This window comes from Symphalangus syndactylus, chromosome 15 (assembly GCF_028878055.3).
Source record: "Symphalangus syndactylus isolate Jambi chromosome 15, NHGRI_mSymSyn1-v2.1_pri, whole genome shotgun sequence".
NCBI lineage: Eukaryota > Metazoa > Chordata > Mammalia > Primates > Hylobatidae > Symphalangus > Symphalangus syndactylus.
Window position 1 is genome coordinate 25,284,100 of NC_072437.2, and position 25,592 is coordinate 25,309,691.

At 37.8% G+C, this 25,592-nt stretch overlaps 1 protein-coding gene across 8 annotated transcripts in view; it reads left to right on the forward strand.

Annotated features, from left to right (window-relative positions):
• Window positions 1–25,592, forward strand: part of LOC129464103 (UDP-glucose:glycoprotein glucosyltransferase 2) — a 264,841-nt gene that overhangs the window by 16,112 nt on the left and 223,137 nt on the right. For 6 of the 8 annotated variants that reach the window (XR_008651434.2, XM_055245067.2, XM_055245066.2 and 3 more), the window contains exons 2-5: window positions 6,029–6,111; window positions 13,916–14,046; window positions 14,522–14,634; window positions 24,313–24,487. Coding sequence is in view for 7 of the 8 variants with exons in the window: in XM_055245067.2 (XP_055101042.1) it covers window positions 6,029–6,111; window positions 13,916–14,046; window positions 14,522–14,634; window positions 24,313–24,487 (502 nt within the window). In the remaining variant the exon portion in view is untranslated. Of the gene's footprint in view, window positions 1–5,716; window positions 5,849–6,028; window positions 6,112–13,915; window positions 14,047–14,521; window positions 14,635–24,312; window positions 24,488–25,592 lie in introns of those variants that run through there. The other 2 variants (XM_055245063.2, XM_055245065.1) reach the window with 2 other exon arrangements.

A 25,592-nucleotide genomic window follows, 5' to 3' on the forward strand; every position in this document is an offset into this window, starting at 1 on the left:
ATTGAGCTTCTCAACCAAAATCTATAAATGCATACACACACACACACACACACACACAGATATTTTTTAGTTCATCCTGGAAATTTGAGTGCATAACTTGAGTATAGTCCTATGTAGGAAACAAAGATGAATAAGGTGTGTCCCCTGTATAAAGAAATTTATAATATAGTAAAATGTGCAGCCAAGCGCAGTGGCTCAGGCCTGTAATCCCAGCACTTGGGGAGGCCGAGGCGGGCAGATCATGAGGTCAGGAATTCGAGACCAGCCTAGCCAACATGGTGAAACCCTGTCTCTACTAAAAATACAAAAAATAGCTGCGTGTGGTGGCACATGCCTATAATCCTAGCTACTCAGGAGGCTGAGGCAGGAGAATTGTTTGAACCAGGGAGGTGAAGGTTGCAGGGAGTCAAGATTGTGCCACTGCACTCCAGCCTGGGCGACAGAGGAAGACTCTGGCTAGAGGTGGTTATAGGCTGAAGAGGCTAGCATTTTACAATATGCATACCTTAATTTGTACATCTGAACTGCAGTTATTCTACTTGTGTTGATCTGACTGAAAATATTTTTGAAATTCCACTTATAATTACTGTCAAACTCTTTAGTGCGTATACAAACACCCTTTGTAGAAATAACTGTTTTCTCTGGGCAGAATTTTTTGAAGAAATACACTTATTTTGAGCCATATATTTTATAAGGCAAGTGAACAATTAGAAATGCCAGTTTGTTACCTTTACAAAAACTTTGTCCAGAAGAGTGAACTGGGCATGGTGGCATGTGCCTGTAGTCTCAGCTACTTGTGCGGCTGCAGTGGGAGGATCGCCTGAGACCTCCCAGGCTCAAGTAAGCCATGTTTGCACCACTGCACTCCAGCCAGTGTGACAAAGGGAGATGCTGTCTTAAGCAAACGAACAAAAACGTTGTTCAAAGGTAATATCTTACCTTTTACCAGGTGCAGAAGTGGTTTAGATGGTCTCAAGGATGTTTGCTCCTCAGTGATTAATAATGAGTTACCAGTAAATGGCCTCTGAGATTCCAGAAGAGTTCCAAAAGTGCTTAGAGCAGTGATGTATTGGGGGAATAACTTTAAGTGAATACTTTTTTTTTTAACTTGAACTTTTAAGTTCCAGGGTACACATGCAGGATGTGCAGGTTTGTTACATAGGTAAATGTGTGCCATGGTGGTTTGCTGCACAGATCAAACTATCACCTAGGTATGAAGGCCAGCATCCATTAACTTTCTTCTTGATGCTCTCCGTCCCCTTGCACCTTTCCAACAGACTCCAGTATGTCTCGTTACCCCCTGTGTGTCCATGTGTTCTCATCATTCAGCTCCCACTTGTAAGTGAAAACATGTGGTGTTTGGTTTTCTGTCTCTGCGTTAGTTTGCTAAGGATAATGGCTTCCAGCTCCATCCATGTTTCTGCAAAGGACATGACCTTGTTCATTTTTATGGCTGCATAGTATTCTGTAGTGTATATATACCACATTTTCTTTATTCAATTTCTCATTGATGGGGATATAGGTTGATTCCATGTCTTTGCTATTGTAAATAGTGCTGCAGTGGACATATGTGTGCATGTATGTTCATAATATGATTTATATTCCTTTGGGTATACACCCAGTAATGGGATTGCTGGGTCAAATGGTATTTCTGCCTCTAGATCTTTGAGGAATTGCCACACTGTCTTCTACAATGGTTGAACTAATTTACATTCCCACCAACAGTGTAAAAGCGTTTTTTTCTCCACAACCTTGCCAGCATCTGTTGTTTCTTGACTTCTTAATAATCACCATTCTGACTGGTGTGAGATGGTATCTCATTGTGGTTTTGATTTGCATTTCTCTAATGATCAGTGATGTGGAGCTTTTTTTCATGTTTGTTGGCCGCATGAATGTTTTATTTTGATGTGTCTGTTCATTTCCTTTGCCCACTTTTTAATGGGGTCGTTTGTTTTTTTCTTGTAAATTTGTTGAAGTTCCTTATAGACTTTGCATATGAGACCTTTGTCAGGTGGATACATTGCAGAAATTTTCTCCCATTCTGTAGGCTGTCTGTTCACTCTGGTGATAGTTTTTGTTGTGCAGAAAGTCTTTAGTTTAAATAGATCCCATTTGTCAGTTTTTGCTTTTGTTGCAATTGCTCTTGGCATTTTCGTCATGAAATCGTTGCTTGTGTCTATGTCCTGAATTGTATTGCTTAGATTTTCTTATAATTTTAGGTTTTACATTTAAGTCTCTAATTCATCTTGAGTTAATTTTTGTATAAGGTGTAAGGAAGGGGTCCAGTTTCAGTTTTCTGCATATGGCTAGCCAGTTCTCCCAGAACCATTTATTAAATAGGGAATCCTTTCATTGCTTGTTTTTGTCAGGTTTGTCAAAGATCAGATGCTTGTAGGTGTGCAGTCTTATTTCTGAGTTTTCTATTCTGTTGTATTGATCTATGTGTATGTCCTTGTACAAGTAGCATGCTATATTGGTTACTGTAACCTTGTAGTATAGTTTGAAGTTAGGTAGCATGATGCCTCCAGCTTTGTTCTTTTTGCTTCGGACTGTCTTGGCTATTTGGGCTCTTTTTCGTATTTTCTAACTCTGTGAAGAATGTCAATGGTAGTTTTGTCACAGGATAAGGATCCTGTGATAAGGGTTTTGGCTTTGCCAGTCGGAAACCTGTATGGCTGGTAGCACCTTTGCCCGAGTTTTGCTGGGGCCTGCCGTGCTCATTTTGTCCACTCGGCCTGGCAGGCTATGCTCGGCTTGTGTTACTGGCCTGGATCCCACACCTGCCAAGGGCGAGCCAGGTGCAGGGTGGCGGTGAGTGTGTGGGCAAGCACAGGGTCTGGCCACGGCGCACAGCCAAGAGTGGCAGGTGCAGTGGGGTGGGCAGCTCCGGGTACTTGCACAGGCGCCAGCTTTGTACAAGACTGTGGCTCGACCAGGCATACTGCAGGTGGCTTCCACTGCAGGCGGCTTCCACCGCAGGCACTGTGGTGGAATGCAGTGGCACCTGGAAGCTTGGAGATACCAGGAACCACACAGCCCTAAAGAGAGTGTCACAGCTCTGGCTCAGGGAGCCTGTAGGTCTGGGCTCCCCAAAGGGCTGCAGCTCTTCTGTCCTTTTCATTGCCTGCAATGTGATGAGTGGGGTACGTGTTTCAGCCCTGTTTGTGTTACAGCTCTTTCAGTCCTGCCATTTGGTGAGTTCCAAGTTCTTGTTGCATGTTCAGGAAGAATGAGGCATGTAGACAACTGGAAGGTGAGCAAGGCAAAGAGGTGCTTTATTGAGAGACGGTACAGCTCTCAGGAGAACTGAAGTTGGTAGCTCCTTTCTGCTGGCAGGTCGTCCTGATGAGTGCAGCTGTCATAGAGAGGAGACCTGGAGTGGGTAGCTCCTTTTCATAGGCAGGTCATTCTGTGGAGTCTGCAGCCCTCAGCAGAGAGGAGAAATGGAGTGGCTAGCTTCCACCTGCAGTCAGGTCATCCCGATGTCTGGGAGAGGACACCTGGAATGCGTAGTTCCTATCCACAGGCAGGTCATCTCATTATCTGCCTGAGTTTGGCTGAGTCGGGTTTTTATGGGCTTCAGATGGGGGGGGGTGGGGGTTGGGGGGTGTTGCTGATTGGTCCATGGGAGGCCCTGGATAGGCTGGGACAAAAACACCGTAAGTTCTCACTGCAGTCCGTGGAAGAGGTAGCCCAGCCCCCAGGCTTCAGGTTGTCCTTAGCTTGAAGGTGGGGCTTCACCGGGGACCCATCCCTTTTTGCCCATCTGCTCCCTGCCACCATTAACCTGCCATCTACCGTGTCCATGGCACCCAGGCTGTTTGCGTCATGGGCACCTTTCAGACCTGTGCCAAGCTGCCCCCAGGCCCCTCTCGGCCTCCCTCCCATGCCCATTGGTGCCCAAAGTCTGGAGGGGGTTGAGGTGGTAGGGGGCTGGCATGTCAGCACTACCCCAAACACATGCACACCAAGCCAGGTTGTGACAGCTTCTAGGCTCAGGTGCAACTTTGCTCTGAAATTGGAGCAGGGATTGGGAGCAGGGAGAGGCCAGGAAGCAGGAGCAGGCACTTTCAAGCCTGTGGTGGGATAGGGGGCTTTGCAGGCCCCTGAGAGTTCAGGGATGCCTTGGTCCACAGCTGCAGCTGGGTGGTTGCAGCTGCACCCAGGGAGTGCAGGGCTCCCACCCCGCCAACTCAGGAGGAAGCATGGGCTCCTACCTGCCTTCAGCCCCCAAGAGCACAGGGATGTCTAGGTCCGGACAGCTGCGCCTGGGGAGTGTGGGCCCTCCACCCTGCCAACTCAGAAGTGGGTGGGGCTTCCACCTGTTCCCTGCTCCCACCAGCTCCATGGAGTACACAACCCTGACCATGTCTCCCTTGCTGCAGCTGGTGTTTTTGCAGCGGCCACTCTAGACGGGTCACTGCTGCCATCAGTTTACTAGGAATAGCATTGAATCTATAAATTACTTTGGGCAGTATGGCCATTTTCACAGAATTGATTCTTCCTATCCATGAGCATGGAATGTTTTTCCATTTGTGTCCTCTCTGATTTCCTTGAACAGCGATTTGTAGTTCTCCTTGAAAAGGTCCTTCACTTTCCTTATTAGCTGGAACACTTTCTTAAGGCGATCACTTTGAAGGATCAGACTTAGGTAGATGTACAGATTCTGGTAGTTGGAAGAAGTCTTTTACCTGTGGTTGCACAGTATGTGAGCATGTCTATAGCTGTTTGGTCAAATCAGTTAAGTCTTGCCAAGTGTTGATTTGAAGTTACTTATTACTCTAAATTCCTATGCTTGTTGTGTTTATGTTGAATTAATCAGTCTTTCTGACTTCCTTTTTCCTTTTTAGTGGCCATGTCAGACTCACAAGAATTAGTTAGTCTGTATGTGTTGTGGATGTTCTCAATACTTTCCATTTATTTTAAGCATTAGTTTAAGTTTACCAAGCCTAGAGAGAAAGGTAAGGTGGGCAATAACAAGTAATCAGCACCATCTGTTTGGTGGCTGTTTTGTTTCTAGCTTAAATAGTTAACTTTATTATTTTTTTCTTTTTTTCTTTTTTTTTTTTTTTTTTTGAGACGGGGTCTCGCTCTATTGCCCAGGCTGGAGTGCAGTGGCGCAGTCTCGGCTCACTGCAAGCTCCGCCTCCCGGGTTCACACCATTCTCCTGCCTCAGCCTCTCCGAGTAGCTGGGACTACAGGCGCCCGCCACCACGCCCGGCTAAGTTTTTGTATTTTTTAGTAGAGACGGGGTTTCACCGTGGTCTCGATCTCCTGACCTCGTGATCTGCCCGCCTCGGCCTCCCGAAGTGCTGGGATTACAAGCGTGAGCCACCACGCCCGGCCAACTTTATTTGTTTTAGCTGTCCAGTGTTTTGTTCTGTGCAGAACTAAATCTTTCATTTATTTCATTATTTCCGAAAGGCTTTAAATGGCTTTGGCCATTTTTTCTTAAATACCATGGAAATTTCATTGGGCTTTATGGCCGAAGACATAGTGCAGTACACTGATTTCCTATTTTTAAAATTAAGATCTTTTCTGTTTTAAATAGTAAAAAAGATTTTCTACACAAGTAAAGGCAATAGATAATATAACTTCTATAAAATATTTATAGAACCAATTTTTGTTTATGAAAAACAGGTGGTCTTTTTTTTCTACTTTTTACCTTTATATAATGTTCTATCTTAATTATCATTTTTGTATTTCTCAGTGGCATTTCATATGGCAAGATAGAATAAACTATCAATTTTTTAATTATTGCTAATAACAAGGAAAAGCCAAAAGTAATTTCTCCTGAAGCCATTTCCTGACGTGATTATATGTTTATAGTTGAGAATGATATCTCAGGTAAGAATAGTCAGTGTGTGTTTTTCCAGTGTTATAATAAATGGAAATTAGTAATTTGACATTAATTTTTAGGGGTTTTTGTTTTTGCCATAGATACAATTTGGTTCTTGAGTACAGTTGATAGTGTCTAAACCATTTTAAATTCCATCTGCTAACTGATTACTTTTATTTTTTTAATAGTGAATTTATGGCAGAAGAAAGTAATGAAAAATTTTGGCAGTTTTTGGAAACCGTAAAAGAATTAGCAATTTATAAGCAAACAGGTAGGTGATGTGTAAATTTTAACTTGTAAGATTTGTATTTATGTACACACATTGTAAAGTTTATTATTTTTTAATGGTAATGGTTAAGTGTGAATGCTTCACTGGGTTAGTAAATCTGAATATTAAATTTGAAAGTATGTTTTAATAGAAACCATTCTAAGCATCTGTTTCCAAAAATATAAGGTTTTAATACTTTATTATAAGATACCTCATATAATTAGTCATGTTTGGATATTGCATTCTCATCAAGAAGAAATCAAAATTGTTAGCTGGGCATGGTGGTGTGCATCTGTAGTAGCAGCTACTTGGAAGGCCCAAGGCCAGAGGATTGATTACTTGAGCCCAGGAGTCAGAAACTAGCCTGGGCAGTATAGCAAGACCCTGTTTCTAAAAAAGAGAAATAAAAAAAAAATAAAATAAATTGGCCAGGTGTGGTGGCTGACACCTGTAATCCCAGCATTTGTGAGACTGAGGCGGAGGATCACTTGAACCCAGGAGTTTGAGCTGTGTTTGTACCACTGCACTCCAGCCGGAGTGATGGAGAGAGGCCTTGTCTCCCCCGTCACCCCCCCCCAAAATTTAGTTTTCTTTTTACCTAGATTTCTTTGAAATAATAATTTTGCATCTAGTAATAGTATATTTTTTTCTTTTTTAAAAGTAGACTTAAATTTTTAGAGTAGTTATAAGTTCATAGCAAAATTGGACACAAAGTACAGAGATTTCTCATATGCCCCCCTTCCCCTACACATAAATAGCCTCCCTTGTTATCAACATCCCTCACTAGTGTGGTACATGTATATCTGTTGATGAACCTCCCTTGACAGATCCTTATTACCCAAGGTCCATAGTTTACATTAGGGTTCAATCTTGTTGTTATACATTCTGTGTGTTTGGGCTAATGTATACTGACATGTATATTGCATTTTTATTGGCAGAATACTTTGACTCTTAAACCATTAAAGAAACTTTTAATACCTCAAAAAGTCAGGTAACTAATATGCTCTCATTTCACTATCTGTAAGATAGTAATTTCTGTTTTTATATGTATATGAGAGTATATACCTATATATACATATATCTTCCTCAGAATTAAAAAGTGTTTATTAATGTGTTTATTATTTTCCTATCTCTGCAGCGACTAGAATAGATGACGTGAGCATGGAATCCCTTAAGAGTAAAATCTTCAGCCATTTAGATATAGAGACATCTTCTTACTATTGGTGATTAAAATAGCTTATTATTTTGTTCCTGAGTGTAAATGTAAGATAAACTAAGTTTCAGATGTTTTAAATGCTCATTTACTGAAGCCTGTTTGGCTCAGGCAGCTTTGAAGTTCAGTGATTTTGTGATTTCACAAAGTAGATTTTAAAAATAAAGAGATCAGACATGCTTTTAATAACATTTTCAACTGAAATATTTCCAAAAGCAAATAATTTTTCCTTTCAAAATTTTTTCCTGAAAAAGCTTTTTAGTCGTAAGAAATGCTGGAGGTACTTTAGATGATGGGAATACAAAGATGAATAAATGTGATCTACATCCTCAGGACTTCGTGATATAATGAAGGAGACAGCAAAACAGTGATGTACACTATTAGGTGATAAGAGCTTTAATTGGGGTGTGCATAACATGAAAACACATAAAAGAGGCACCTAGTCAGTGTTCCAGAGAGAGCAAGACAGGATTTTCAGTCCTGAATGCTGGAGCTGAGTTTGAATGATGAGATTTAGCCAGGTAGTAGGGAACACAAATGAGTAGAAGAGACCGGAATGGAATGTGTGGAGGAACCTTGATCACTTAGTAATGTTTACTTTCAAATCATTAGGAAATTACTGTTTGTTGTCCTCATATTTGTCCTAGTAATTTTATTAATAGTTTTGGTAATTGAGGTAAAAATAGGCTAGATTAATATGTAAGGTTTTCATGGTTAATGTCAGGTATCCAAGATAGTTTAAAAAAACCTAACACCAAATTTCGTGTCTCTCACCTAAAATCCTCAATATATCTGTCCCATATATGTTGTTCTCAGTACATGCTTTTTGGCCTTAGTCAGTGCTATTTTTTTATTGGAGACGCAATCTTAAAAATTACTCCTGTAAATTTCAAATTCATTTTAAGTTACTTAAATATATCAGCATATTTTATACCTAAATGAAATGATATACCCGGACAATCTGGTGGCAGATCATTAACAAGTTGGAATATAAGCTCAGGAGTACCTAAACTCTACATCAATCATATATGGAAGGAGGTATTTCAAGTGTTTTGAGGGTTGAACCTAAATTGTATTAAAGTAAGAATTACTAGCGGGGCACAGTGGCTCACACCTGTAATCCCAGCACTTTGGGAGGCTGAGGTGGGCAGATCACTTGAGGCCAGGAGTTTGAGACCAGCCTGGCCAACATTGTGAGACCCCGTCTCTACTGAAAATACAAAAATTAGCTGGGCGTGGTGGTGCGGGCCTATAATCCAGCTACTCGGGAGGCTGAGGCACAAGACTCACTTGAACACTGGAGGCATAGGCTGCAGTGAGCCGAGATCACACCACTGGACTGCAGTCTGGGCAACAGAGTGAGACTCTGACTCAAAAAAAAAAAAAAGACTAACACTTAAAATATAATTCTATTGTCTTTATTTATAATGGCAGAGTCTAATGCATGTGGTGATATTATTGCTGACCTTGTTAAATGTGGAAAAGAATGGTACAAATGAGAAATATATTAATGAGCAGAGGTTCTTTTTTTTTTTTTGAGACGGTGTCTCACTATGTGGCCCAGGCTGCAGTTCAGTGGCATGATCTCGGCTAACTTGCCAGCTCCGCCTCCCGGGTTCACACCATTCTCCTGCCTAAGCCTTCCGAATAGCCGGGGCTACAGGCACCCACCACCACGCCCAGCTAATTTTTTGTATTTTTTTTTATTAGAGACGGGGTTTCACTGTGTTAGCCAGGATGGTCTCGATCTCCTGACCTCGTGATCTGCCCACCTCGACCTCCCAAAGTGCTGGGATTACAGGCTTGAGCCACCGCGCCTGGCCTAATGAGCAGATTTTACTGAATTTGTTTTCAAGACATCTTAGAGGAAACATTTAATAATCCTCTGTTACTTGTAATAATTTAGGTTGTTGAATCTCCATGAGACCTTCTAAATACTCTTTACTAAAGAATAAGTCTTAGTGATCCACCTGCCTAAAAAAATTGTAGATATTGAACATTTACCTTTTTGAATTCAAGTACTAGTTTTATACAATTTAATGCAATCACTTTATATTATATGCCAGCAAATTAAGACTTTTTAAGCAATGAATTGCCTGTTTAAAAATAATTTATATGGTTCTGCCAGACTTATGTATTTATTGATGCCTCAAGATTCAAGTGGCATATCAGTTAACCTATGTAGTTTTGTGAGGTGAGAAATGTCACCCAAGATTTATCTGATTTCAAAATCCCTGTTTATTTTTACTTCTTCACATGCTGCTCAGCATATAAGAATGTCATTTTCAAAGTCCTTGAAGATTTTAGTGGTTTTTACACAAAGCTGCTTTCGTATTTTATTAATGGAAGAAATTTTCAAAAAATGTTATGACTTTCTAACATAGTTACTTTTACCCAAGAACCAGATTTGGGGGAAGAAGGTAATTGGAATTTGGATATGCCACATTTGAAATGCTTGTGAAATATCCAAATATAAATATATCGGTAAGCTGATATATGAGTTGAGAGATCTAGATAAAAAAAATTCTAGGATAAAGGGTAGGATTTCAGAGTGATCAACATGAAAAACGGTAATTTAAGTTGTAGGGAGAAGGTACAGAATGAGAATAAAATAGTGCCCAATGGCAGAACCCTGAGAACAGCAATGTTTAAGGGAATCTGATGAGAAGAACAGCACACAATGGAGACAAGGAAGAGTACCTGTAGTGGTAGCTGAAATCCTGTAAAAGTATTAGGTCATGAAAGCCAGGAGAATATTAAGTTGTAAGTGATTGATGTTATCAAATACTGTAGACAGATCAAGTAATATGAACATTATGCACCTACTACTTTTAACAACAGAAATGATTAGTGCCTTTGGTGAGAACCATTTCACTGGTATAGTAATCAAGACTTTGGTAAGTTAAGATGTGGGTATTGTATCTCTCTGTTATTTGGTTATCTAATTTCTGAGTTTCTTGTCAAATTGTCACAATCAGCAAATAACCCCGTCTCCAACCACCCCCAAAATGTCCTTTTCCAGTAGAGCTACGTGTCACTAAGTCTTTTAAGACCTTTGACTATGAAGGGAATAAGATGAGTCAGTAGCTGGCTATGGAGGCTGCCACTTATTTTTTTTTTTTAATAAGAGTGATTTTTGAATATTAGGTGCCAGTAGTCAAAAATGGAGTAAAAGCTGAGGTTGAAGATAAAGGCAGAAAATATTGAAGGGGCATTTTTAGCAGATGGTTGGTAAGCATGGATTTAGTTATCAACAAATCAGCCAAAATAGCCCAATGCATCCATTTCATAATAGAGATGATCTTGCTAGTTATATCTAAATTATAAAAGTTTACTTTCTATAAACTCCTGAATCCTACATTCATTACTACATAAGGGACAACCTTGATGGTGACCTTGACAAAATTTGATATCTGTTGTCAGGCACTACTCACATTTCTTTTGACTTTTCTCTGCTTCCATGGGTGACCAATCCTTTGACTGATGTAGTCATATTTTAGATGTTATTTCATTAATTTTTATTATTTTCTTGCTGACCTTGTAACTATAATGTATTTTAAGAATATTATTTAAAATAACATTTATTTTCTATTTTGCTTTTACTGTTGAACACGAATCTTATTTGCATTATTTTTTGATTCTTGGAGGCAAACTCACCGTATCTCCCAAGTTCTGAGAAATCATCTATAGTTTGTTAAAGAATTAAGAGTGAAAGAGCCAATGCTTATTCTCATATGTCAACTGTTTAAAGCTGCTGGATTAGGAAAATATTGTTTAGAATAAAGAAACTTATAATATTTATTAAATATTAAAGAAATTTATTGAATGCCTATTTTGTATGCCAGGAGTGAAATGTACAGTTGAAAAACTATGATAGAAAAGATCCTTTCCTTCATGGTTTGTAGCTTAATAAGAGGCACCAAATTAAACAATTATACAAATACTTTTTGATGACTTCTTCGTGAATTGATGTAGAGATGGTATAGAGCTCACAATCAGACTTTATGCTGCAATTTCTCCAATTATTTCTTGGTTATATAAAGTTTGCTCTCTGGTTGGTGCCTCATCAATAACTCTTGGAAAAATAGCTCTTGAGTTCTTCACATACTTAATTGTTCATGTGTGAATTCTAAACTTCTGATTTTTAACTTTAGAGCCCCAGAGTTGTTTTTTGTTTGTTTGTTTTTTAAACTAGAGAAGGTTGCAATGCTGATCATTCTGTGTCTTTTTTGTTTTAGGTATGTAAGTTCATTATTCTTTTTAATTCTGGAAAGTTGTCTTGGATTATAGTTTTCTTTAATTATTCTGTTCCATTCCCTTGATTTTCTGCCTTAGGGTCTGCAAGTATGCATATATTAATCTCCTTTGCCTGACTTCTGTGTTTGTCATTTACTCTCAAGTCATTTTTCCCTTCTCTCCTTTTTATTTGTTTCATTTTTATCACTTTTCCTCTGCGTATTCTATTTCTCCTACTCTGTTTTCCACGGTGTCTGTTTACTCTTGTGCTCCTTCTAATTTAATCTGTATTTTCTAGTATTATTTTCTTTCTAGTTCTTGTTTGTATTCTTTCAGACAACTTCTCATATCTCCCTCTTTTTTTGGTCATCTCATTTCTGAGCTTTTTGTCAAGAGCTGTGAAGGGGCTGGAATTTTTACCCTGCTTGCAAGCTAAAAACTTAGCTTGCCACAGTTTCAGGAATCAGATGCACAACATAAGACTCTTGGATCAGAGCTGAAAGACTTTATAACTGACCAGAGGAAATCTCCTGAGTGATTCATAGCTTCTTTATATCAGCCAGGACCTACTGAACTAAACTCTGAGACTTTTTATTGTCATCTTTGAAAGGATCTAATATTGGCAAGATGGACCATAGGAGGAATTTAGTCATAAGGTGCCACTAAGACATTGTTTGGGAGATATTTTTGAACTTATTTCCCTTGGCCTGCAACCCTTTCTTCTTCTCTTCATTAGTAGGCAGCAAAATTAAGATGACTCATTGCCTGATTGACTGTACAGTTTTGTCAGAATATCCACTATTGCTTCTCAAGCACTCTTCTCAAATCCTATTAATTGGACCATGGGACTAGGTCTTTTATTCTCCAGAAATCCACATATCTTGTCAGCATTCCATTTTGTTGTCAGATCTGTCAAGTACTGTGAAGGGTCTGAGATGTTACCCTATTTGCAAAGATAACAGATTAGTTTCATGGATGCTGACAGATGACCCGAGACCCTTGATTCAGAGACAGAAGAAGGCTTTATTACATAGAGCAAAAGCAATAACCACAATGTCCACATATTTGCACTGGTTGCCTGAGCCTCAGTTCCCACAGGACAACTTGGAGGGCCAGATAACACCTGTACCCTGAATGGGTTGTGGTAAAGAGAGGAACTGAGGGTCAAGGGCCCAGCACTTTTGGAGCAATTAGTAAACATTGTCACAGTCAGCAAACAACCCAGTCTTCCAACCAACCCCAAAATGTCTCCTTCCAGTCAGAATATCCTTTTCCTCCTCTCAGAGAGTATCTGGTGTTGCAGTCTGGTTTAACCACATTCTTCTTGTTATCCCTTTCACATCAGATATCCACGGGGAACTGCTCTTCATCTACCTCAACTCTGTTCTTTTGTATGAGAAATTTCTATCACTTGATAACCCAGTGCCAAGATGTAGAGGAGAATAAATTACCAGAGAATGTCTAGAGGCCAGCCTCTATGGATGCCTATACCAAATGGACTCCAGAGCTGCCCTGTTATTACCTTACCATCTCTGGCTGGCCCTGGAATGGCATTACAGTTTTCTGACACAATGCAGTCAATGGTTACACCCAGGGAAGAGTAGAGAAAGGAAAAGGGCACAAACAGAAAGTTCTCCCCACCCCTGCTTATCCTTGTTAGTGCCACGAGGTCTTCTTCAGCTCTAGGCTGCACTTTTCTGCCTTCTCCCATTCAAGTGATCTCCGTCTCCCCAGGGGTGTTGGAGAATTTTTAATTAAAGTCTAGAATCCCTCCTCCTTTATGTCTTTGAGTTCTTTGAATAGGATTTATAGTAGGCAACTTGCAGCTCAGGTTAGTTTGTTCAAGTTTCAGACAAGATGACATTTAGTTTTGAAGACCTGGTTCAAATTTTGTCTCCTGAAAGTATTCTGGATACACTAATTATACTTGGCTATCGGCACTAAATCTCAGTAGAATTTATTCATACAGGTACTTTAAAATTCATTAACAATCATATTATTTAACTTTTCTGCTGTTGTTAATTTCTACCTTGTAGGTAGGACTTACATCTTATCCTTGTAATATAACCCCATAACTTTGGAGTAAGTTGGTCTGAAATGTTGGTGTTTCCAAATAGATTTTAATGGCAAGATTATTTTCACCTGATCTCATGTTGATTACTTGGACATTACTGTGGAAGATCCAAAATGAAGTTGATTATAGAACTGAGATCTTGATTTTTCCATTTTTCTCTAGCATTATCCATAACCAAACTTCAGATATGATTATATGACATTAAGTTAGCCTTACGATGGAAGATGTGCCAGTGTACAGTGTATAAAATGCTAACATTATTTTCTTTTGACTTCTTTTTACAGAATCAGATTATTCTTATTACAACTTAATCCTGAAGAAAGCTGGACAGTTTCTAGACAATTTACACATCAACCTCTTAAAGTTTGCTTTCTCTATAAGGGCATACTCCCCAGCTATTCAGATGTTTCAGCAGGTGTGTAAAAATACCCAGTCTGTATTTGACAAAGAGGCACGCTAGCAATGGACATAGGGCTCTTTAATATGAACATCTTTAGTTCAAAATGATCTGAAGTTTATAGTTGGTTCCATAGCCTATCATCGATTATATTATTATTGTTGTCATTTATTATAATGTAATTGAATATATTCTGTAGTTTTTATAGTTATTTGGGATAAGGAAATTATGAGGACAAATCATTGAAATGAAGTATCATAAAATTTTAATATAATTTTTTCAATAACTATGAAGCATGTCTTTCCTGGGATAAAGTTGATTTTATTAAAATATGTGTTAGATTCTGCCTACATATAGATGTTTTTTTACTTTAATTAGAGCAATAACTTAATAGTAGTTGATGAGTTATTTTAATCAAAGTAATGTATAAGAGTTTTAAAATCATACTGTAATTATGAACTACTGTAGCTAAATATAATCTTTGAAATCTTAGATTGCAGCTGATGAGCCACCACCAGATGGTTGTAACGCATTTGTGGTTATTCATAAGAAGCACACCTGTAAAATTAATGAGATTAAAAAGCTGCTGAAGAAAGCTGCTTCAAGGTAAATTAATAATAGCCTATAATGAAAGAAGTGGTTATAGAGGGGAGAGTTCAATAGCAGAAACTTCTTACAATAAAAAAGTTTAATATTCTAAGACATTGTATATTCAAGAATGTGATTTGTATTGAAAACCTTAATATATCTGAGAATGTTTTGTCTTGATTAGCTTTTGATTTTAGCATATAAATTGTGCCAAAATAACATAAAATATATGAAATGTTTCGTATAAGCATAACTTGTTTTTTGAAATAAACATGCAAAACTATGAATTTATTTGGCCTATAGCTCTTTAAATATAAACTGAATATATAAACTGAATAACAAAGTAATCAAAACAATAGATGAGGTTGCTTCCTATATTCAAAACTATTTTTTTTTGCTTTTTTGCAAGTATTAAAAAATGGCAAATCAGAAGTAAATTATTTATTAGTGATTTTTTAGAGTAATACTACCAGTATATTTTTATTGCCTGATTATTTATACTTTAAAAAATAATAAAGTAGTTTTTTAATTTTGAAAGAGCTCTATTAAACAGTAATATATATTTATGCATATTAATACTTAACTCACTTGTTAACAAACCATTTCTAACATTTTCTTATACTTGTATTGAATTTAATATACAAAAGTCTTTTATTTTTATGTAGCCAAATTTTCCTGTGTATGTGACTTTTATATTGTTTTTATACTAACAGTTTTTCCCAAACCTGATTGGGAGATTTTACTAATTCTTTCTGTAGCTTTCTAAAAGTTTTTCCCTTTATTTTACATTAAACTTTTAATCTATCTGTAATTTATTTTCATCAAAAGGTAAGAATCCAACCAGAGTTTTTTCCTCAGGTAGCTAGTCAATTGTATTCATTATATTTATATTATGGTCTATTTCATAGCTCTTTGTTCTGCTCCATTTTCTATTTCTTATAGTAGTGCCATACTGTTTTAATATTTATTGCTTTATTATCCAGTTTCTGACAGGAGGATTTCTTCTTCATTGTTGCTCTTTTTTCCTCCAGATTGCCTTAGCTCCTTGTATTTGTTGATGCTTTTAAGTTAACATTAGAATCCTTTTCCTCCCCAAGCTCCCCTTCCCCAAAAACCTTGTTAGGGTTTAATTAGAATTATGTTAAAAGTGTTGGTTAATGTAGGAAAAATTTACATGTGTGTTGTATTGAATCCCTTATCAGATAACATGGTATGTTTCTCTGTTCACACCTGCTTTTAAAACTTAAAGGCAGAAATAATTGCTTTATCTTATCAATTATCTTTTCATCTATTGAGATGGATACAAGGTTTTTCTCATTGGACATACTAATGTATTACAAAATACTTTGAAATATTATACCTTCTTTTCAATTCTGAGGAAAACTACTGATTATTAATGGTGTGGGATTATCTTAATTTGCTTTTGAATTAAGATTGCTTTCATTTTGTTTTCATGTTTCTGAATAAATGAATAGCTGTACATTTATTGAAATTATTTGACATCTTTAATTTTTATCAGTCATTCTGCTTTCATAAAGTGAATTAGGCAGCCATATTATTCTTATTCTGGATGAGTTAATATAGGAATTATCTATTCCTTTATGGCATTATTTGACTCACTATAAAATTGTTAGCACTAGTGTATATTTTTTCCTTTCCTAGTGCATCTTTTAAAGGAAATTTTGTAATGTTTAAAATTTATTGGCATTGGTTTCTGATGTCAACTTTTATAATCGTAGAAACTAATGTATCTTGAAGATTACAAAAAAATTAACATCAAACTATTAGGAAAGTCCATCTGCCATGGGCCCTGTGAATCCTTGCATGTTCTTTCTTGGTCTGACCAGCAAAAAATGCTTTACCTGGGCCATTTCTCAGGGTTGTGTTTGGAGTGAGCAATCTTGAGGAATGAGGTAATGTTTGTTTTTGGGATTGGGGACAGGGAGCAAGCAAGTTTTATTGCTTACTATAAAACAGTGCTTCCCCAAGCCCAGTGTTCCTTAACGGAAACATATGCCAACTCTGTAGGATCCATCTAAGTCCATATTTTTTCACCCCATATGGGACTTTGGGGGCAAGCATAATAATGCTTATACTGCTTGCTCTATGTCATAACCAGTAAAGTCATTTGTCTTTGACCCAGGAGTCTTATGTCTTCTATCAGAATCCATAAAAGAATAAAAGGCTAACTTACTAGTTTGTAAGTCAGGTAAAATCACACCTTAGACTTTTACAGTTCTTGATAGTTTTGGAGACTGTCATGGGTGGGATGTTGACTGACACATAGCTTCTGGAAGAGGAAGTTCCTAAGGGCCCATGGGTCTAGAAGAAAAAAGGTCAATACTTACATTTCTTCCCACTGCCCACCTCTTTCTCCCTGTACTCTTGGTGGGTGATAGCAGTCTCCTGATTACTGTGTTGTAGTCTCACCCATGTTCCTTGATCTGGGCTCCTAAGGAAAAGGCACTCAAACTTGACTCATTTAATGGTTTATTGTTTCAGCTCTGATTATATAACTGGTATTGGTATTTTACATGCTTACACTGTGAATGCTGTCAATGTTTGTGAAGCCCAGAGGGAAACTGTCATTCAGAGACTACCACACATAGACACCCCCAGGTGGTGCAGCAGAAACAACAAAGAATCAATCCCAGGAGGAGAAAGGACAATTACAACTTTATATAGACTTCATAGCTGCTGGACTACCCCGAGAGACTGTTTCCAAGTATAATAGTGCCACCTGCCTGACTCAGCCACTTAGTACACCCCTTTTTAAAATGAGCGGTTCTTAAGCTGCTGCTAAGCTCTTGTTGAAACTGAACGCCTGACCCATGGAGGCCTTGTGACTCTACCACATGACATTTACATTTTCACGTAGTTCCACTAGGAGTCAGTGTCTGGCAAGGTAAAAAGAACCCAACAAGCCTCCCTGCTCAAATGGAAATTATATCTCCAAAAGCCCAGCTTCTGAGCCCTAGCATGGTATCAGGTATATGTGAAAAAGTGGCAGCTACTCTTTTGGGAATGAACTAAATAACCCATTTCACTACCTGAAGTAAGGTCGCTGGCTCAAAAGGGCCCTCAGTTCACAGCGGTTTCCCTAAATGTGTGGGCCAGGCTGCTGGGATGTTTAGCTAAGTTAACAGCTGGTGGGATCTTTGAGCTGCCTCTGCTACCATTCCACCAGGCATAAGCCTTGTAAAACCAAAAGCTGAAGTGGTCACTCTGCTCCGTGGGCAGAACTCAAGGCCGTCATCCTCTCTCTCAACAAAATCTGACCCCTTGGTGAAATATAATACATTTATACTGACTCTTGTGCTGTTGCCAATGGCCTACCTGTCTGGTCTGCCACTTGGAAGACTACAGATGGGCAGCTTAAAAAATACCACTCCTTGGGGCTTGCACACCGTGAAAGTAATTTGCACTTGCCCATCTGACAGTCTGGTTTACTCCTATAGATGTACATATTATAGACCCATTCCCTGATAAGTATGAATAGAGACAAAATGACTATGCCAAGACCGTGTGAGGCCCTGACTGCTCTTTACCATGGCCTTTTCTCAGGGTGTTTTCAGTGAGTGACTTTGAGGGATAAGTTAATGTTTCTTCCTGGGACAAAGGGCAGCTTACTTACTGCTTATTATTAAAAGATGGGTTTCCCACACTGAGTGTTCTTTAGATGTGATCCATACCCACTGCCTGTGTAGAATTCTTGTGGGTCCATCATACTTCTCCCTATGGAATATGGGGCCATGGGGAACCCATGTAAACATACTAATGTTCATGTTGCTTGCTGTGCCACAAGTAATCAAGCTCTTTGTTTCTGACTCAGAAGTCTCTGTCTTTTGCCAGAATCCATGAAACAATGAAAAGCTAACGTATTAGCTTGTAAGTAGGGTAAAACAATTCTGCAGCCTGACAGAAACATTCTCCCCCTCTCTGTCTGTAAAGAGCAAAGTTAATAATTTTGTTTTCCTTTTGTGAACTTTAGGCATATACTCTTGGGTTTGTGACACCTTATCAATATTGGTCAATGTTTTTTTCTTATTTAAGCATATAATTTATGTTTTTACATAGGTTATTTATAGTAATATGAATATTTTAATTTTTTCCTCTCTGTAGATATGTTTCTCCTTCCTAGATTTTCTTTAGTTTTCATTTTCTTTCAGTTTTTCCAGATTAGGTTTTTATCTTTTTTAAAGAAATGACTGACAAATTTTTTCTGCTTTTTTATTCTAATCTAATACGTTTTGCATTTATATATTTTCTTCTGTCTGTGGTTGACCTAAACACTTGGTTTGGTTTTTTTTTTCTCAATTATAACATATTTAGGTCATCAATGTTGCCTTTCTTTACTATGTGGTATTCTCATTGTCCCAATTTCTTAAAATTCTTCTTAACAGTAGTTTTATTTACATGTTGGAAAGTAGAGTGACCACTGGGAGAAAGATATACTCATTTAGGATGGTAATGATTGCTGTCACTTTCCCCCAGATATATAACTCATATTTTATTTTGTTTTATTTATTTATTTTTTTGAGATAAGGTCTCGCTCTAGTGCCCAGGCTAGAGGGCAGTGATGCAGTCTTGGCTCACTGCAACCTCTGCTTCCCAGGCTCAAGTTGCACTTCTGCCTCAGCCTGAGTAGATGGGACTACAGGTGCAAACCACCATGCTCAGCTAATTTTTGTATTTTTTGTAGAGACGGGGTCTTGCTGTGTTGCCCAGGCCAGACTCAAATTCCTGAGCTCAAGCAATCTGCCTGCCTCAGCCTCCCAGAGTGCTGGGATTACAGACATGAGCTACCACACCTGGCCTTCATTCACATTTTAATATTATGTCTATAAAGTTTTGGGGTAGTTCCAGACCATAGATTTTTGAACCAGGGAATAGGAAATAGGGAGAGATGAAGAATCAGTTTACTCTTCTTTTTTTACTGGCATGTTCTTGTTTTAAGTGGTAAGGTTGACTGTCAGTTATGATTCTAAGTTGAACAGCATAGGTTTTATAGTTAGTAGACTTTACTCCCAATTTATGATATAAAGTTATTATTAGTTTGCAACTTCATTAAGAATTTTTGTCTCTGAGTCTTTGCAAATATTTTTGGAGATACTGTAAAATTTAGTGTCAGGGACTGCTCTCCAAATGCCACTTCAAATCAATATGACCGTCTTTTTTGTGGCTTTAAACTTTTGTCCCAAATGGAAAGCTGTATGTTTAAAATTAAAAAAAAATCCTATATGGTCATTCTAAAAGAATTCAAATACTTTAGAAAAATGCAAAGTAGAAAGGGAAAATGGCCCATAATTCTGCTAACAGTTTAATATATGTTCTTTTTTAATGCATATATTCATATACAGGTATACTTAAAAAAAATTTATTGTACTATAAACGGTATCTTAGATCCTTCTCCCATAAAGTTATGTGTTCTTACATGTAAATAAATAAACTTACTGGTATGTACCAATTTTATGTGTTAGGCTGTTTTTGTGTTACTATAAAGAAATACCCGAGGCTGGATAATTTATAAGTAAAAGAGGTTTAGTTGGATTATGGTTCTGCAAGCGATACAAACATGCCATTAACATCTGCTTGGCTTCTGGTGAGAGCCTCAGGAACCTTACAGCCATGACAGAAGGCGAAGCTGGAACAGGCACGTCACATAGTGAGAGCAGGAGCAAGAGAGAAAGGGGGGCCCCTGGGAATTGCATTTCAACATGCGATTTGGAGGGGACAAATACCCAAACCATATCATTCTTTTCCTAGCCCCCAAAATCTCATGTCCTTCTCACGTTGCAAATTACAGTAATTTCTTCCCCATGTCTTAACTCATTCCAATATCAAGTCCAATGTCCTAAGTGCCATCTGAGACTCATCTGCTTCCACTTATGAGGCTGTAAAATCAAAACAAATTATTTACTTCCAAGGTACAGAGATGGTGCAGGCATTGGGTAAACATTCCCGTTACCAAAGGGAGAAATCGGCCAAAAGAAAAGAGTAACAGGCCCCATGCAAGTCTGAAACACAGTAGGCAGGCACTAAATCTTAAAGCTGTCATGTAATCCTTGACTCCATGTCCCATATCCTGATGTACATCCTGATGGGCTCCCTAGGCCTTGGGCAGCTCCAGCGCTCTAACTTTGCAGGATATAACACACGTGGCTGCTGTCATGGGCTGGGGTTGAGTACCTCTGGGTTTTCCAGGCACAAGATGCAAGCTGCTGGTGAGTCTACCATCCTTGGGTCTGAAGGGTTGCAGCCCTCCCCTCCACTATCTCCGCTAGGCAGTATCCAGGTAGGGACTCTGTGTGGGGGTTCCAACCCCACATTTCCTCTATGCACTGCCCTAGTAGAATATCTGTGGGGGCCTTGCCTGTGTGGCAGGCTCCTGCCTGGGCACCAGGCTTTTCCGTACATCCTCTGAAATCTAGATAGAGGCCTCCTTCATGCTTGTCTCCTGAGCATCTCCAGACATGAGACCATGTATAAACTGCTAGGGCTTATGGCTTGTGCCCTCTGGAGCTGTGACCTGAGCTTTACCTGTGCCCCTTTGAGCCGAGGCTGGAAGTGGAGCAGCTGGATGCAAGTTGCAGCCTGCTGGCATGGCACAGGGCAGTGAGCATTCTTTCCTTTTAGGCCTCAGAGTGTATGATGAGAGGGGCTGCCTTATATATCTCTGAAATACTTTCCAGGCCTTTTCTTCATTGTCTTGGCTGTCAGCTCCTTGGCTCCCTTTTAGTCATGCAAATCTCTCTAGCAAGTGGTTGCCCAATAGCCCACTTAGATTCTTCCCCTTGAAAATGGGCTTTTTCTTTTCTGGCTAGGGCTGCAAATTTTTCAAACTTTTACATTCTGCTCCCCTCTTAAATATGAATTCCAACTTAAAGCCATTTCTTTGCTCCCGCATCTGAACGTATGTTGTTAGAAGCAGCCAGGCCACTTCTTGAAATACTTTGCTGCTTCAAAATTTCTTCCACCAAACATCTTAAGTCATCCCTCTTAAGTTCAAACTTCCACAGATCCCTAGGGCATAAGCACAATGCAGCCAAGTTATTTGCTAAGGCATAACGAGGGTGACCTTTACTCCAGTTGCTAAAAAGTTCACCTGCCATGTAGTAGATGCTGAAAAATATTGAGTGAATGATACTATAATGAAATGAATAAATAGGTTTCATTATTCCACTCCTTGTGGTAGATATGTATGTAGTTTACAGTAAACAATATCTAATGGAACTTCCTTGTACATATATCTTTGCATAGTTACCTTGGTTATTTTCTTAAATTTCTAGAACTAAAATCTCTAGGTAAGTACATGTATATTAAAATGTATACTCCAAAATTGTCTTCAGAAAGCTGAAGTTTTACACTCTACTTCTAAAATTTTTACCAATGCTAATTTGTATTAATTCTCTATAACACCTTAGTCAGTTAAGTAAATTGCTACTTTTAAATATAATTATTGAATTTTTAAAGGTTGCCTTCCTCTTATCCAGCCATCCTCTATAGGTATAATTTTTCTACGTATGATATATCCAAGCAGTTCCTGAATTAATCATAAAAGCAAATTTTGAAAGTTATGTGTCTATAGGTACAGGAAGGAAGGTACTGTCAATTACAGACTCAGCAAATGGTAGAGAGCCCTTACCTTTGTGTGTAAAGTCTGTTCCATTTCCTCTAATTTTTCCTTTTATATTCAACCTCAATATTTATCTGCTAGGATAGTTTTATTGGCAGCCTTTCTAGTTTTCTTTTGAGACGGAGTCTCACTCTGTTGCCCAGACTGGAGTGCAGTGATGCGATCTCGGCTCACTGCAAGCTCCGCCTCCTGGGTCCACGCCATTCTCCCGCCTCAGCCTCCCGAGTAGCTGGGAGTACAGGCGCCTGCCACCATGCCTGGCTAATTTTTTGTATTTTTAGTAGAGACGGGGTTTCACCATGTTAGCCGGGATGGTCTCGATCTCCTGACCTCATGATCTGCCCGCCTTGGCCTCCGAAAGTGCTGGGATTACAGGCATGAGCCACGGCGCCCAGCTGCCTTTCTAGTTTTCAACAGTAGTAAATTCTTTGAAGGAAGAATTTCTCAGACTTACATTAAAATTTAAGATTCCTTATATAAATTACTAGATGTACTTCTATGATACTGATAAAAAATGATAATCCAGCTGCTATGTAAGTGACATTTGAGTTCCAAGATTTCAGTAAAAATTTATGAGAATAATTTTAATAGTTTCATGCAAGAATCTTTCACTTCTTTTCAAATGTGAAGTATGATTTTGTATCCTTTAGCATTTATTAATAGCATCTCACAAAGAAAAACAGCAAATTCAATGTCTCTTATTTTGCACATTCATGTCTCTTCATCTGTTATGAAGTAAAATTCTATTTGGGGCTAAGATTCTATTTATTTTATGCTTCAGCTATCCAAGCATTGACAGTAGTATTTTAAAAATCACATCATGAATACCAGTAATCAAATTAAAGTGGATAAATGTGTGATGATTTTATACTTGAATGAAAAGTTTATTTAAAAAGTGGAAGGGTATACATACTGTACATCTTCTCCTAGTGCATTTCTGTAAACTAAGGATGCTTGAATGTTATAATTTTACAGACTTTTAATAAACACATTTCTATATTGCTGTTGAGTAATGTCACAAATTCTAAGCCAAATAACTGTGGAAATCTCTCAAATTATTCTGTTAGTCAATAAGATTGAATGCTTGAATGATTTTGATTTAGAATATGTTGAGTCAGTAAGTAGTTAAGCCAGAATTGAATCCAATTCTGCGTGATTTCAAAACCCACCTTCTTTTCACGAACATGCTGTAGGAATGTTACTCATACCCGTTTTTCTTCTGTCCTTAACATTTGTTATCCAAAGGTAGTAATTGACTGAGTGATTGTAGACATCAGAATTCACTAAATAAAAGGTTATTTTTCAACATCCTTGTTACTGTGAACTTCCTTATCTCTTGGTTTGCTTTCTACCTGTATAAATTGCCAAAACATATGGGCTTTGGAATTCCATAAACATGAGTTGAAATTCTGGCTTTCCATTTGATCTTTTCCTGAATAGTTAACTTATCTGAACCTCAGAAACTTAAAAGTTTCAGTGATGGTAGCTGTCGAATTTTTCTTGTGAAATAGAATTTACTAATAAGTGTAAAGAACCTAGCACAGTGCCTGGCAAATAAGTTAGTTAAAGTCTCTTACTGATGATAGTGCTAGACCATAAGAGTCCTGGTTTCTTTGCTTATACTTGGGGATTTGATGAGTACTTGTTCATACTAAGTACTGATAATCTTTGAATAAGGTAGTACTTTTGCTTTGATCCTTAAATATTTGTACCTTGTTTTCAGGAAATACGAGCTGTAATGAAAAATTATAACCTTCTAACTGAATAAAATACAAATTTTATTTCACTGAGAATTGTGCTGCCATTATGTTATTGTTTAAAGATAATAAACCTTGTTGGGAAATAAAATATTTTTAATATTAGATTTGGGTTAACCAAATTGTTTTCTTTCTTTTCTGTCATTTAGTTCAAGTTATGTGTACAAAGTCATCACATGAAATTTAAATTCCTTTTCTGTGATTATATATATTATGAATTGTTTGATAAGCAGCAATTATACAGAATTGATACGCCGTTGACTTTCAATTTTTTCAAAACTTTGTGTTTTGCTTTTATCTTAGGACTAGACCTTATCTATTTAAAGGAGATCATAAATTTCCTACAAACAAAGAGAACTTACCAGTGGTGATTCTCTATGCTGAAATGGGTACTAGAACATTTAGTGCATTTCACAAAGTATTGTCTGAAAAAGCTCAAAATGAGGAAATTCTGTATGTTCTTCGCCATTATATTCAGGTATGTGTTCAAGGTTACTTTTGGCTGTAGAAAAAAACAATTATTATGATAATTGTCTTACTAGATTTAAATATTAATTTTCGCCAGAATAGTTATCTAACTTTTTTTAACTTAACAAATGTGAATTTCATGTGGGAAAAATATATTGGGATTCTGTCTCTTCTGGGGGTATCATGTCTATAATTCTTTGCCTTATATCTGGCACAAATTTAAAACTTGGATAAAAAACAAAAACAGACTTCAATAATGTGTATAATGCTTGCTAAGAATTCGCAATTAAGAAAGCTGATTTACTCAACATACTGATAATATATACAGTATTAGATCAAAGTGCAAAGCATGGTGTTGGAATACTGTTAATTCTTTCTTTTGAGACCTGACTACTTTTCATTCAGGTATCTGGTATGTGCTGTACTGTTCCCCGTTCCTCTAGCCTGCCATTGCTATGACACTATCACATTTTTCTGTTTTAATGATTTCATAGCACTTATTACTATATCTCCTCGTTTATTTAACACTTTCAGAGCACATACGTACACACACACAAACACACACACACGTGCATGTGAATATAATGGCCATTAGAGGAAGGACTTTGCTTTGTTACTACTGTCTTCCCAACATGGAGTGCCTTAATTTGCATTTCCCAAATTATTAAGATTATATGCTAATATTTAATATAATTAAAACCTTACAAATATATTTGTAAATTGCCTGTCCATAGCCTTTGCCTATTTTTGAATTGGATTCTTTTTTTCTCATTGGTTTATAGGTATTTTTAACATATTTTGAATACTAATCTTTTCTTCCATACTTTGCAGCATCTTCTCCTAGTGCATTTCTGGTCTTCTGATATTTTCTTAAAACTTGTTTATGACATCTTTTACAAATATTACTTGTGATATAGTCAGATTTACTCAACTTTACCTTAATGATATCCTTTATGCTCTTATAAGGACATTCTCTTGTAAGAGTTGAAGTTCTATTTTTTGTTTTGGTTTTTAATCCATCTGGAATTTATTTGAATATACTACTGGGTAGAGATATAATTCTGTTTTTTCCATATGGAAAATTATTGGTCTTCCCATACTTCGTTGAACAGTCA